The sequence below is a fragment of the Battus philenor genome, unplaced genomic scaffold (genome assembly GCF_028537555.1).
Source record: "Battus philenor isolate CCGP_79_NKW_IND1 unplaced genomic scaffold, ilBatPhil1.0.hap1 SCAF_8, whole genome shotgun sequence".
Lineage (NCBI taxonomy): Eukaryota > Metazoa > Arthropoda > Insecta > Lepidoptera > Papilionidae > Battus > Battus philenor.
The window spans coordinates 10,527,220-10,540,545 of NW_027181748.1; the positions used below are offsets into that span (position 1 = coordinate 10,527,220).

The 13,326-nt window shown below is 31.7% G+C and overlaps 1 protein-coding gene across 1 annotated transcript; it reads left to right on the top strand.

Moving 5' to 3' along the window:
• Positions 1–1,207: 1,207 nt before the first annotated feature.
• Positions 1,208–11,873, top strand: LOC137931888 (aldehyde dehydrogenase 1A1-like). Its single transcript, XM_068775408.1, has 11 exons — positions 1,208–1,299; positions 1,709–1,813; positions 4,011–4,278; positions 7,841–7,957; positions 8,447–8,634; positions 9,170–9,272; positions 9,449–9,633; positions 10,673–10,837; positions 11,360–11,517; positions 11,622–11,696; positions 11,780–11,873. Exons 1-11 carry the CDS (start codon positions 1,273–1,275, stop codon positions 11,847–11,849), a joined length of 1,461 nt encoding a protein of 486 aa, XP_068631509.1. The 5' UTR covers positions 1,208–1,272; the 3' UTR covers positions 11,850–11,873.
• Positions 11,874–13,326: the final 1,453 nt, after the last annotated feature.

Genomic DNA, 13,326 nt, shown 5'->3' on the forward strand with positions numbered 1-13,326 from the left:
TATAGTAAAATTGTGAAAATGTTAATCAACTTTTATAAATCGTGCAAGATGAAAAGGCTTTAAATATTTGCGAAAAACCGTGCGAAAAAAGTAAGTGAAACTGCATCATTTTTACTTTTATTTCTTTTTTTTGTTATATTTTGCGACTTGTATTTTAGTTCCTCAAGTTGTATTTATAAATCTTGAATTTCATCTTCTCAGCAGTTTTTAATGCACGCTTCGTGTAGATTTAAAAAAAGTGAGATTTGTGTTCGAAAAAAAATGAGTTTCTCTTTGGTGAAATGCGTCATTTTAAAACCGTATAAAAAGAGATGGGTATACTTGTATGCTACATTAAATATCCATTTGCATAAGAAGAGTATGCTGTTGTTTGCGAATTTGACTAGCCAACGATAGCGTATTATCAAAGTAAACACCACAAAATCAGTTTATGTACGTCGATTAAGCAATTAACTCCTTATTTGAATCTTTCTAAGTATTGTACACGTGCACATAGTACACTACGTATAGGCACTTATGTGTTCTACAAGTTAAGAAGCATGAACAAGTTCACGTAATAATAATGTGTTTTAGCGTAAAAGTTTTTCGAAATCGTTTTGACTTGCGCTGTATTATTGTTACTACGCGATTTAACACGAAAAATCAAGAAAATGGAAAAAAAAACTAGAAATTTTTTAAATTAACTTGGCGAAGGATGTCTGACGTATCAGTTCGTTTTGGAAAAGGTTTACCTTGCCTAAAATGGTTTGGGAATCCCGGGTATATATTTGGTTCTGTTTGGACACTGATTTATTACATTTTTTTTTAAAGCTAGTTACCATGTCATTCTTATAAACAAGACGTGCGGCATGTCTTAAAACATAACATTTCATAGTGATAATACAGGTGACATTGTGATAAGATAAATCCTGAATTTGTTTATGTAGTTTTGTTTCTTTCGAAATTTAAAAGAAATCGTGTTGTTACATTTTTTTTCATCAATAGAATTTAATAATATTTTCTGAGACTGCGTATTTCTGAAGACTTAATATTTTAAACAATTTTAGATGAAACAGAAATTATTACCAGGGATTGGCACATTCGCCAGCATTTGGTATACAGAACTCATAAAAGCAGTAAAGATATCAAGATTTTTTATAATCAGTTTGTAGTTGTCTGTTATTGAAACATAAGCATGACTTGACGAACTAGCATGACTTATCTATAAATGTTTATCGTCGTTCACAAAATCATCACTCGATTTTTGTTCTGTTAGGAGTACAGTCGTTAGTTATGGCACCACAGATTAAATACACTAAGGTATTATAATTACATATAATTTACTTTTTTTATGTTTATTTTTACTAAAACTGTTAACAAATATATTATTTAGATTTTTTCTATTATTATCTTCAAGTATAAAAAATATTGATTTGTAAGAATTTATTAGCCACGATATAATTCTAAAATAAATATTGATAGAGTTGTTACATATTTAGTAAAACATATTGAATTGTTTATTGTAGTAATTAATTTTTATAACAAAAAAGTGTAAGTGTATTTACTGAAAACCGTGTATATGTATATTTTTTAACTATAAATCGCATTATAGTTGTTAAAAAATATTTCGGAAAGAGTGATTACATGTATAGAATATTGAATTGTTTATTGTAGTAAATAATATTTATAATACAAAGTGTAAATGTGAAAACCCTGTATTGTTACATAGTTGTTCATCGACAACAAGTGGGTGGATGCCGTCAGTGGTAAAACGTTCGATACGTATAATCCTCACGACGGGTCCGTCATCGCACAGGTTGCTGAGGGTGATGAGGTAATTATAATATATCATAACATATTAACATAACATACTTGATCCCTTCATTATCTAGCTCTACAGAATGAGATATTAATTCACTAAATGGACCGCTTATTTTCAAGCATTTTTTCTGTTTCTTTGCGAATTAAATGGTTGCGATATTTGTCGATTAGATAGATAGAGAGAAGATAATATATCGTGTACAGTCCCCGTTGTTTTTCTGATAAGATCAATATGTAAAAAAATATTTTAGATAATTATATGTAATTTATAACATATTTAGGCGTTTAACGTAGACAGAAAAAATAATATTACAGCATGATAATAACATTTATTTTACGAGTAATAAATAAAATGTATTTGTCTGTTCGTGTTTTTCTATGTACTATATGTTTGTATTTTTAAAACATTATAAAGCAATACACAATAAATTTAATACACAGGCATCAGGTCAAAATGCAAACTATTATACATAATTAAATATTTCAAATTATTTGCTTCCAAAATATTTTCCCTCCCCTATTTTTAATTACAATTTATTGATTTTTGTCGTAAACAGGTCCACTAATTTCATTTAATATAAAACGAATTTGTAATTTTGTTTACGTTATTTTCTTACTCTCCGTTAAGGAAATTGTTTTAATGGCCAATCTTAAATTAGATAAACCTTGGATTTTTATTAAAAAATTGTTATTAAAATGTTCAACTTGGTATTCCAATATTTTTTTACTTATAACTTTAGTTGATATATATTGTTTACAAACGAATAGGCGATTATTTTGTAGATTATTAAACTTAAAATACAAATTATCGCAGAAAAAATCATGGAGATAAAGATTGCGGATGTCAGGTATCACCTTAATTAATTCTGTTAACGTTCACAAGCTAAGTAGTTACAAGGATGTCTTCAATTCTTAGTCTATGACAACTAAAAATATAAACAAAATATTTTTTTTATGTGTCAATAAACAGCCTTGAAAAACGAATTGTGTATTCCTTACTAAATTTTCTATTAAAAATTTTACCGTTTGATTGATATGTAAAATGAATCCAGTTGTATGAAAAAATGATGGTCAAAAAGTTATGTTTAATTTTTATCTTTGCATATAGGACAAAACGTCACTCGATTGATTAAAAGTACATTAATAAACAATAATTGATTTTCTTTTACTGAAAGTAACCGATATATTCCAGGGGATTAACATCTTTGACGTTCTTCGACAGATTCTTTTAAATCTAGCAATAGGGGCAATAATAATAATAGCAATCTTTTAAATCTAAACATTGTTTGGTACCCTTATAGAGTGTAAAAGTTACTATGAAGCAACGTATACTGCCTCATAGTAATAACTCATTTAAATTAATTTGCGGCTAATTAAATCAATATAATTACTGAAAAAATGTTCTCGAGAGGAGAATATGAGCCGGTAGACGCGACGTGGGTAGGCCTCCTACTATTGCGGAAGACGTTAGATGCGGCCAGCGCAAAACCGGTTATCCATGCAATCTTTAAGGGAGATCTATGCCTCTGGCCTTGTTTGCATTACATTGAACCGTCTAAATAGTTATGGTAGCGGGAGACACTGGATGCTGGCAGCGCTAAACCGTCTGGCCGTGAGCGTTTATTCGCTAATATCATTATGATAAGTTGCCCAGAGAATTACTGAATCAATGATATTGAGTCTTTGATACACAAAATTTGTATTTGCTTCTAGTATTTACTTTGTATATATTTTCTGAGAAAATTGGTAATGTTACTGAGTGCATACTATACAATACACATTGGTTTAGGTTAAGCTGTATAAATATTTAAGCGAAAAAATTGTCTAGCGTTATGGAAACTATGTATTTATTCGCCAATCGAATATCTTCCAGTTCTTGAAGTGTATTTTTGTATACTAAAAATACATGTATTTCATTCAATATGATATATTTAAAAATGTAATAAAAAGTAATGTATTACTTTTTACTTTTTCACTATCGTTGCTTCAATGGTTTTTTTTTTAAATAACGAAGGTTATTAATATTATCATAATCATAATGTCTGCCTATAAAAGTCCACTGCCAAGCATAGGCCTCCCTCAAATATCACCGCGATGATCGATTTTGCGCAGCCTGTTATCAATATAAATGATTAAAATTCGCTCGGTTTATATGTCAAAGAAGCTGTTTTAGTTTATGGTTTTCTAATAAAATATGTGTTTCTTCTCAGGCTGATATTAATTTAGCAGTGGCGGCGGCCAAGCGTGCCTTCCACCGGAACTCCCCATGGCGGCTACTGGACGCAGCCCAGCGCAGGACGCTGTTGAGCAAGTTTGCTGACCTGGTCGAGCGTGACGCCGGCTATCTATCTGAATTAGAATCCTACAACAATGGGATGGTGCTTAGCAATTCTCGTCACCTTATGGGAATGGCAATCGAAACTATACGCTATTTGGCTTCTTTGGCCGATAAAATTCAAGGCGATACTGTACCTATAAGTGAGTATAGCTTTTAATACTGTTTCGTCTATTAACAAATTACGTGATTCACAGAGGATTCCTTTTGGATTCGCTCTCTAAGGTATGGTTAGCGCTAAAGACGCATTGTCCCAGTCTCTCAGTATACAGGCTTTCGTAGTAACTATGCTGGAGGATGTCTTAAGAAGCCTTTACACTATATACTTTTACTTGTTACACTATATACTCCATGGGAATAGGATACCGTCAAGCGCTACTTTTGCCAGGGTGCATGATCCATAAGGTGTTTGGTTATATTGAACCCTGGAACCTAAATTTTAACTGACATTCGAGATTGCCCAGACGGGTAAAACTCTCGCTCGATGTATTAAGCATAATATGTGCTTTATAAGAGAACTAGTACTCTTCTGTCCGTTTCCTTACCACGTCACCACGCCACACTACCTTAGGAGCCATAAAATGTTTTCTTGATATTTTTTAAAATTCCTATAAAATTATGGGCCTTGTTTTATACATTTAATAGACAGTTTGAAAATGTCCAATCTTTTATAGAACCTACGTTTAACCTTCTATCTTCTGAGAGAAATTTCGCAAAATTCGTTTTGATCTCTACTGAGCGAATGGAATGTTCCTATCAAATTTCATGTCCTCTAAGCTTTATTGTTCCCAAGATAACATGACGAGTACATAGGTGGAAATCGTTTATAAATATATATAACTTAAGACGTATGCATTCCTTTTACAAACACCGGGCGCTTGATTCCGATTCAAAAGTATATTCATTGTAAATGCCACTTTAGACGGTTTAACAGGAAATGGCGAACTAAATCTTCATCTCAAGACAATTGCGGGAAACAATGGAGAAGCCATAAATTTCAATTAAAAGAAAAACGATGAAGCGAACCACGACATATAGATAAATGCCCGCCATACATATCCATGTCTTGTCACCAAAGAAGTTTGTAAGGTTAATTTCGTCACAAAACATGAAGAAAATAAAATTTGTATTTATTTGGTAATTGGTTAGAGATGTAAAAGCTTTAAAAGGGTAGATCTATAGGTCTTTTGCTTACAAAAAGCTTTAAAGTTTTTACCCCAATGTATTTCCAATCATGATCTATAAAGTGATCACTTTGAAATGTAACATTTATTTGTTTTTGCTATTGGTAGGCGACAGGACTTTTACTTCTAGCAGTTTAAAGTCTACATTGAGAGATAGTAAACAATTATAAATTTTAATACGTAGTTATTCGAATTTCGAAAACGCTTTTTATGCATTACGTTATTTATTATATCTGAAACTCAACGGATTAAATTTTGGACAGGATATACCATATATTGATTGAGAACAAATAAGCTATACATTCAATCTTTTAAATTACAACCATATGTATGTAAATTTGTGCGTAAGATATGCATTGGTTTTTACAAAATGAAAGCTGGGTCGGGTAATAAAAAATTGACCATTTGTTAAATGTGCCAAAGAGCAGCAGTTTATTCGGGTAAATCAATATGTAATTTAAAACATGTAGCAGTGGTATTATTAAGTTAATAACGTAGCTGTTATTGGTAAACAGAGACGGTTAGTCGGGTTTGTTATTTAAAAAATACTTGTTTTGACCTTGACGTAGCGTTTAGTATAGACGACTACTCCAGAACCATACAATTGTACTCGACAATTATTTTTAATGCATGTCATGTCGCTTTGGTGACTTCATCAACTAGTTGCAAATTCAGCTAACCTATTATAAATCCATTAATATATACGTAATTCAGATTATGACCTCTAATCGCCATTTAAATATTAACGTTTTATAATGGTGCGTTAAAATAACATTAATAACTTTGAAAGATGCATGATGAATAAAAATATGTTAAAAAAATCTTGTAAAACATTGCAAAATGTAAAAAATCCAAGTATTGCAGGCAGTCGTGTAGATATGTGATGATAAATTTAAACAATGTTAGATTCTTATCATAAAGGAAAAAGTATTATAGAACCTTCGCGAAGCAGAAGCGTTTTATAAGTAAATGAGATCATCAACTAAACATGGCAAGTAATCCCGTTAACATGTACTAACTAAATCAGGTTAATAAATATGATTGCAAGGCAAGTTGACAGAAAGATACCGGTGATAAAGAAAATAATTTTTTAGTGGCATACTCCGGATTGGGTATGTCGCGTGTGTGAGCGGGCGGTTTTCCTAAAACCTCTTTTAAGGTAGCGAAGCTCCAAAGCTCCCTAGAGAACCTCGACTCAGGCAGGCCACTGCAAACTACAGCTTTAACAGATTAGTGGGCTGCCGAGCTTTTAGATCGCTTAAGCGAACGCTCCGTGAGGTGACTAGGCCCACGAACTCACGATAAAACCTCTGCTAGGGTTGTGAGTACTCGACTTATGGATTGCTAGTACAGTATTACCACTTCGAAAAGTGTACGTGGTGGCTGGAAATGCATTCCGACTAAGGTAAGGCAAACTATCAAGTCATGTTACATATTAAAACCCAAGGGAATTTTTTTTTAATTTTTACACCAAGAGTAAATCAATTTTTAAAGATAATATTGTTTCTTGTGTTGAGTAAAACGGCTGATAGCGGCAATGTCACTGTTGTTAAGATTTATAAAAGCAATACACATTATCGTACGTATATGAATGATAATAAACGATTATTGAGCAGAGAGACGATGATTTAACAATACCTGTTATATGGACACAATTGAAAGACTACATAGAAAGAAATTATATAACCCCTTGTTCAAAAATGAAAAGAAGTTTGTGGTATAAATTCAAAGGAATATTTTTTTTTTTATTTTTTTTTCTTCTCAAATTATTCACGCTTTGTTTCGAACGACATAATTTGATAGAACATTTTTTCTGTCTCTAACAACATATCTTTTACGTAATTGGCGATATTTAATGCTATCATTCTTTATGTTATCTGAATTAATTACACATTTATAGATTGTCTAAATTTCAAGCTTTGTAAGTACCTACCTATAAAGTAACCCTTAGTTTCAATATTATCAATTACAATATCAAATAACAGTTTCAAATTTATCTCTGTTGTCTGTAGACATTGACGTCAATTCCCGATAATTGAAAGCTTTGATTTAGTTTAGATTGTATAGAAAAAAACTCGTTTGCGCTCAATATTTTCAATTGAAATACGGGTACAGAATAACATTTTTAACTTTAAGTTTTCCTAGAGGTCAATAAATATCGTTATCGATCTTTATTGACTCTCTCGACTACGGTTGTTCTAGATAAATACAAATTGCAATTTATAAAAACGTGCAAAAGAATATACCTAATTGTATTATTTAGGTTGTCGTATATTTTGAATTCAAATTAAACATAACATTTACTGTGTTAGTGACAGAGTAATATTTAAACTATATTTCGTGTGTATATAATTAATATTCATATTAAATTTACTAGGACTGGTAAAATTAACTATACACGAAATTACACTAAAAGGCATTTAAAACTACAACACAAAAGTCATCATTACTTATATAATATTTAAGGGTTAAATAATTTTTGAATATAATTAAAAAGACTAAGTCAGACTTTTTTGTTCAGGTGGCGATTTGTTCTCCTACACATTAAAGCAGCCTGTTGGAGTTTGTGGTCTAATTTTGCCCTGGAATGTCCCTATGTTAATGTACATCAATAAAGTCATAACTGCTCTAGCTGCAGGTAATTTTTTGTTTATATAAGTGTTTTTGCGTCAGGTTAAAATGAGAATTGACCACTAAGTTATTTTATATCACCATTAAATAATTGTTTTTTGGATTATTTTTTGTAACATGATAATGATTCCTATCAGTGACTAATTCATTTTCAAGTCCTAATACTTTTTGGGAATTAATGTTGATATAGTTTTTTTATTAATTATTAAGGCGAACACATCTTATTTTTTTTCTGATAGGCATTTTCTATTTAAATCTATCCCTTTATTTTTTACTTTTATATTTAAGATCAAAATAAATTGTTTATTGTTTTTCATTGCACTTCGTAAAATTTTAGAAATGTATTATTAAATTTTATATTAGAAATTGCAGATTATATATATAACAACATTATTGCGTGTGCGCAAAAATACATCGATGATAATAAAAATACTTTTTATTAAAATTCATCCGCAATAATCTTTATCATTTTAATTTATTGTAAACATCGTTTCAGGATGCACTGTCGTGGTTAAGCCAGCTGAACAAACGCCATTAACTGCTCTGGCTTTAACTGCGCTGTTGCAAGAGGCTGGCGTGCCTGCCGGCGTTGTGAACGTTGTCAACGGTTTTGGCGTCGGTGCGGGTACAACACTAACTCACCATCCCGATGTAGCCAAAATCTCTTTTACAGGATCACTTGAAGTAAGATATTTATCTTTATAATGTCCTTTAGAAAGCGAAAATGCAGATACTTAAGCTAAAAATCAGCTAGTCATCAGTCAGTTTATCGTCTTGACTTTAATTAGGATAGTACTAAATTATTCATCGTTTCTCTCTATATATATGAAAATGTGGTGTAAGTACTTACATTTAAACATCGGAAGCAAAAGCAAATTTTGTGTCCCTTCAAGAATTTATTGAGCAATTCTCTCTATGGGCAATATTTACGCTTTTACAATAGGATTCAAGATCATGTACAGAAAGCTTCCATTGCTATATATATATAGCTAGCACACCTTGGGAATGGCGTGTTCGCTTTTAAACTATTTCAAAATATATGAGTAGTTCTGCAGTTTCTTTCTCCCTTCTTTCCCCTTCTTCTTAGTTCTGTGACATTTATCATCCGAACAGACCGGAAATTCTGAGTGAAAAAGAGATTTGATTCATTTGTGGTTGAATAATAAATTTTTAAATTTTAACTTTACGACTTTTGCAACTGATTTTTTCATCAATTTAGGTCGGTAAGCTTATTCAACAAGCCGCTGGTGTCAATAATCTAAAGCGAGTAACGTTGGAACTCGGCGGCAAGAGCCCTCTGATTATAATGGATGATGCGGATTGTGAGTAATTTTTGTTTATTTATTTAGAAAAGCATATCAGAAGCAGATGAATTAAACTGAAACAATTAAGCGTTACAACAAGTTGACATTCTAATGCACTCTTTATAGAATTCATTACGTAGTTTTGAATTAGGTTTCAATTTCCTTACTTATATGGACATTTTCATCATTTGCAGTAAACCTCGCTTTGAATTTCGCCGCACAAGGTGTTTTCTTCCATCAAGGCCAGATCTGCGTGGCCGCGTCACGTCTATTCGTACAGTCGGGAATTTATGACAAATTTGTACAAGGAGCCGTGGAACTCGCTAAAAAGCGAGTAGTTGGAGATCCAACAAACCCTAAAACAGAACAAGGGCCTCAGGTAAGTTTAAATTAATGTGTATAACCTAAACTATATTTAAAAATTTCTTGACGCAGTATTCTTAATTCTTCGCACGTGGAGTCAACATTTTATGCTAGTTTATAATTTTGTTAGAGCCGCACACACTTTGGTTACACACTATGTTCTTATCCTTAAAAGTAATAGATGAATTATGATGAAAAGGTTCACTGCGCGGCATAGCCACATAAATTTCTAATAAGACCGGTCAGAAACGATTTTTTTCTAACGTCTTCCGACGACCCAAACAAAATCGACTGTCCACTTTGTGGGCAAATGAATTACGTTGCGTTCTATGCAATTAATTATGTTTTATAGTAATTTTATGTTTTCCTTTTGATTAAAAAAATGTGCTATTCATGCAAAACATATTTTATTATGTCTAGAACAATTTTAATACATTATTTATTAAAAAGAACAAAAACTATAGCAGATTTCATGAGTTTTCAAATCTTATCTTTAAAGTCTCATTCATTTATTTATGTCAGCCGATAGACGCTTGCTGCCAAGCATTGGTCTCTGCCAGAGATCGCCAAATAGACCAGTCATGCGCTGCCCGCTTTCTCCGACTACTTGCAACCTTGATCGTATTGTATTAATAGCAATGAAATATAAAATAAATAATATTTTGGAAAAAAAATAATCTAATTAAACGTAATTAATATGTGTAGAATTCGATATTGACGTCTGGTATTACGCTTGACTCTTGTGTTACTTCATTTATAACGTGAACACGATAAGCTCTATAAAATTTAGATATACCAAAGTATACGTAAATGTTAAGATAAATATAATCTTGGTGTACAAATAATACTCATAATACGCAATGTCGTCCCCTTTGTTACCGTTTTCTGAAGATGGTTTATGGTGCGTAGAATATTAAAGATATGCTGAAATCGTGACGTCAAAGATGGCGAATCAGGCAGAATAAATTAAATATATTCTTGTACTTCAAATAAATACAATTTCATTTAAATGAAACATATGTGCCTACGTGTAAAAACAACAACTGTTTTTTCAGATCGATGGGGAGATGATGAATAAAGTGTTAGGTTACATTGAGAAGGGCAAAAAGGAGGGAGCAAAGTTGTTGATAGGTGGGAAACAAATTGGTAGCTCCGGTTTCTACGTTGAACCCACCGTTTTCGCTGACGTCACTGATGATATGACTATAGCAAAAGAAGAGGTATGAAAATATCAATTTCTTTTAAATTTACGATTAATCGTTGTTGATAAAACAACCTAGTAATTATTAATTCACAGAACAATGTTATTGTTGTGGTCAAAATACGTGACAACACAGACAATCTAATACATTTTACAAAGCTCTCTAATCAGCCGAAGCTTAGCAAATTTACACCCATCTCGCATCTTATTAGATTAGAGCTATCACTTGAGATAAAGTGAATTGAGTTCACGGCAACGTACACATAAGCCAGACCAGGCCATATTTTAACAAAAATATTTTGCACAGATAATACAACACTAAAGAATAGATATATAAGAAAAGCAATTTGTGTACGATATGAACTTTATAAAATTTTTGTTTTATTGTGAGATTTAGTACATTCTAAAATTTAAACGTCTCCTTCTTGATAGGTTACATCCGTACTCTGTTTTTTCAAAAGGTACTTTATATACATATGTATAGTAGGATTATGATTGGGTGTTCTGGAATCATTTAATCGCATATATATTTATTCCACAGATTTTCGGCCCCGTACAAAGCATCATTAAATTCGACACACTCGAAGAGGTTCTTGATCGAGCGAACACCACTAACTATGGCCTTTCCGCGGGTATTTTCACCACCAACATTAATAACGCCTTACAGTTCAGCAAGCATGTGGAAGCAGGGACTGTATGGTAAATACAAACATAACTGTGCTCGTATGATTAACGTAATGTTCAGTAAAATTTTAGTAATATTTAATGTAGTTATTGATATTAAATTAACTTTCATTTTTCAGGGTAAATACATATTTGGCTAGTGGTCCACAAGCACCGTTCGGAGGTTTTAAAGACTCGGGTCTTGGAAGGGAAAAGTAAGTTTATAGTATTTTTGATTCAAAACTATAATTTTTACAATATTAATTATTGTTTTAATAACCTAATTATTTTCTTTCAGCGGCCCTAACTGCGTGGATGCCTATTTAGAAGTGAAGACGGTAACCATAAGTCTACCAAAGAAGTTTTAATACATTTTAAAATTACATTCTTATTTGAATAGACAGACAACTTAAAAATAAAACTGTTAAAATTTATTTGTTATAAATCAAAATTAAACTAACGTATCATAATTCAAATAAATCTTTAATACCAGAAAAATATGTGTTATTAGATGTTTTCATCTAGTAAAAAGAAGACAAAAAAAAATGAAATAGAATTACATTGTAATAAATGCTTTTCATCTGTGAAACGAATAATATTCTGTAGAGTGGGATTTAATCCTTAAAGCATGATAATTTAGTAAGAAAAAACCTTTTTATAACTTGAGTTATTATAAATTAAAATGATTTATTGTTTACAATCTATCTCTCTAGATTTTTACTGCCATAAGCTACTGGCGTTTCTGATTTCAATAGAATTAATCGCTTGTAAACAGGTTGATTGGAAATAGGTGTAGAACTTTGTCGGTAATTTGCGAAAGCTTTTGGGATTTGGATTGGAGAATTAAAATAGTTGGATAAATAAATTCGCCAAATATTAATTATATAAACCAGAACGCTATCAACTATTTCAAGGCATTTTATTAGTGGACTAATATACTTTCCAACAAGAATTTTTGTGGGGGCTGGCAGTGCCCTCTGGGGTGATTATGAAAGTATACAATAATTACTTAAATCGGTACTTTTCCATTTTTTAAATTTTTAATAAGCAAAATTAATTTAATATAATTATAATTTCTTTTGTTTGTCCGAAAGTTCCTCTTAAGTTCTTTTCTTTAAGCAAGGGTGGGGAGGGGGAAAAGAGAAACGTGGACTTAATATCTTACAAGAATTAGGGTGCCCCCGAAAAAGACAAAAAAAGAAATGTATAACAAAGTAGCAACGCCTGTCTCCATCAGACTATAAGTAACTAAAGATGTCTAATGAGTTGAAATTGTCAAAATTAAAGAAAGAACCTGTATTTAGGGTAGCTGTTGAAAGCTGGGAAAACATAAGTACTTTAAAGTACAATCTATTCATAAAGCGTGACTAATAATTTACTTTTATAAAAACAAAAGATCAGCGCAGATCTGAAAAACTGTAAAAGGAATAGAAAATCAAAATTGAAATATGAAACTGAATATCAATATTGAATGATAAGGGAAATATTATGTCGTCGTTTTAGCCTACAAGCGCCCAAGGTGCAAGGCTTAGGCCGACCTCAAAGATTTCTATGAGGGGATATAACATAATCGCCACGCTTGGCAGACGGGTTGGCGACCGCAGTGTTGTATTATTACGCAGAAGACGCCGCTGGCCATCTTCTGGAAACTTTTGATGAGCAGTGGTAATCATATATAATGAATACGCTGCGAATAAATTATTTACGATTGTATCCCTGGAATTAAACCCGCGACCTATGATCGCAAGCCAACAGTCCTTTACCCCTTGACTACCACTGCTCAATATTATGTAATTTAAGATTTATTAAAATTTATTATTTGAAAAATTTTAATGGTTTCCTGTC

Excerpts from the sequence above, each read along its gene's own strand:
- LOC137931888 (XM_068775408.1), top strand. The coding sequence starts at position 1,273 with ATGGCACCACAGATTAAATACACTAAG. Across the intron at positions 7,958-8,446 it reads CATAACTGCTCTAGCTGCAG|GATGCACTGTCGTGGTTAAG; the intron begins GTAATTTTTTGT and ends ACATCGTTTCAG. Across the intron at positions 9,273-9,448 it reads TATAATGGATGATGCGGATT|TAAACCTCGCTTTGAATTTC; the intron begins GTGAGTAATTTT and ends CATCATTTGCAG.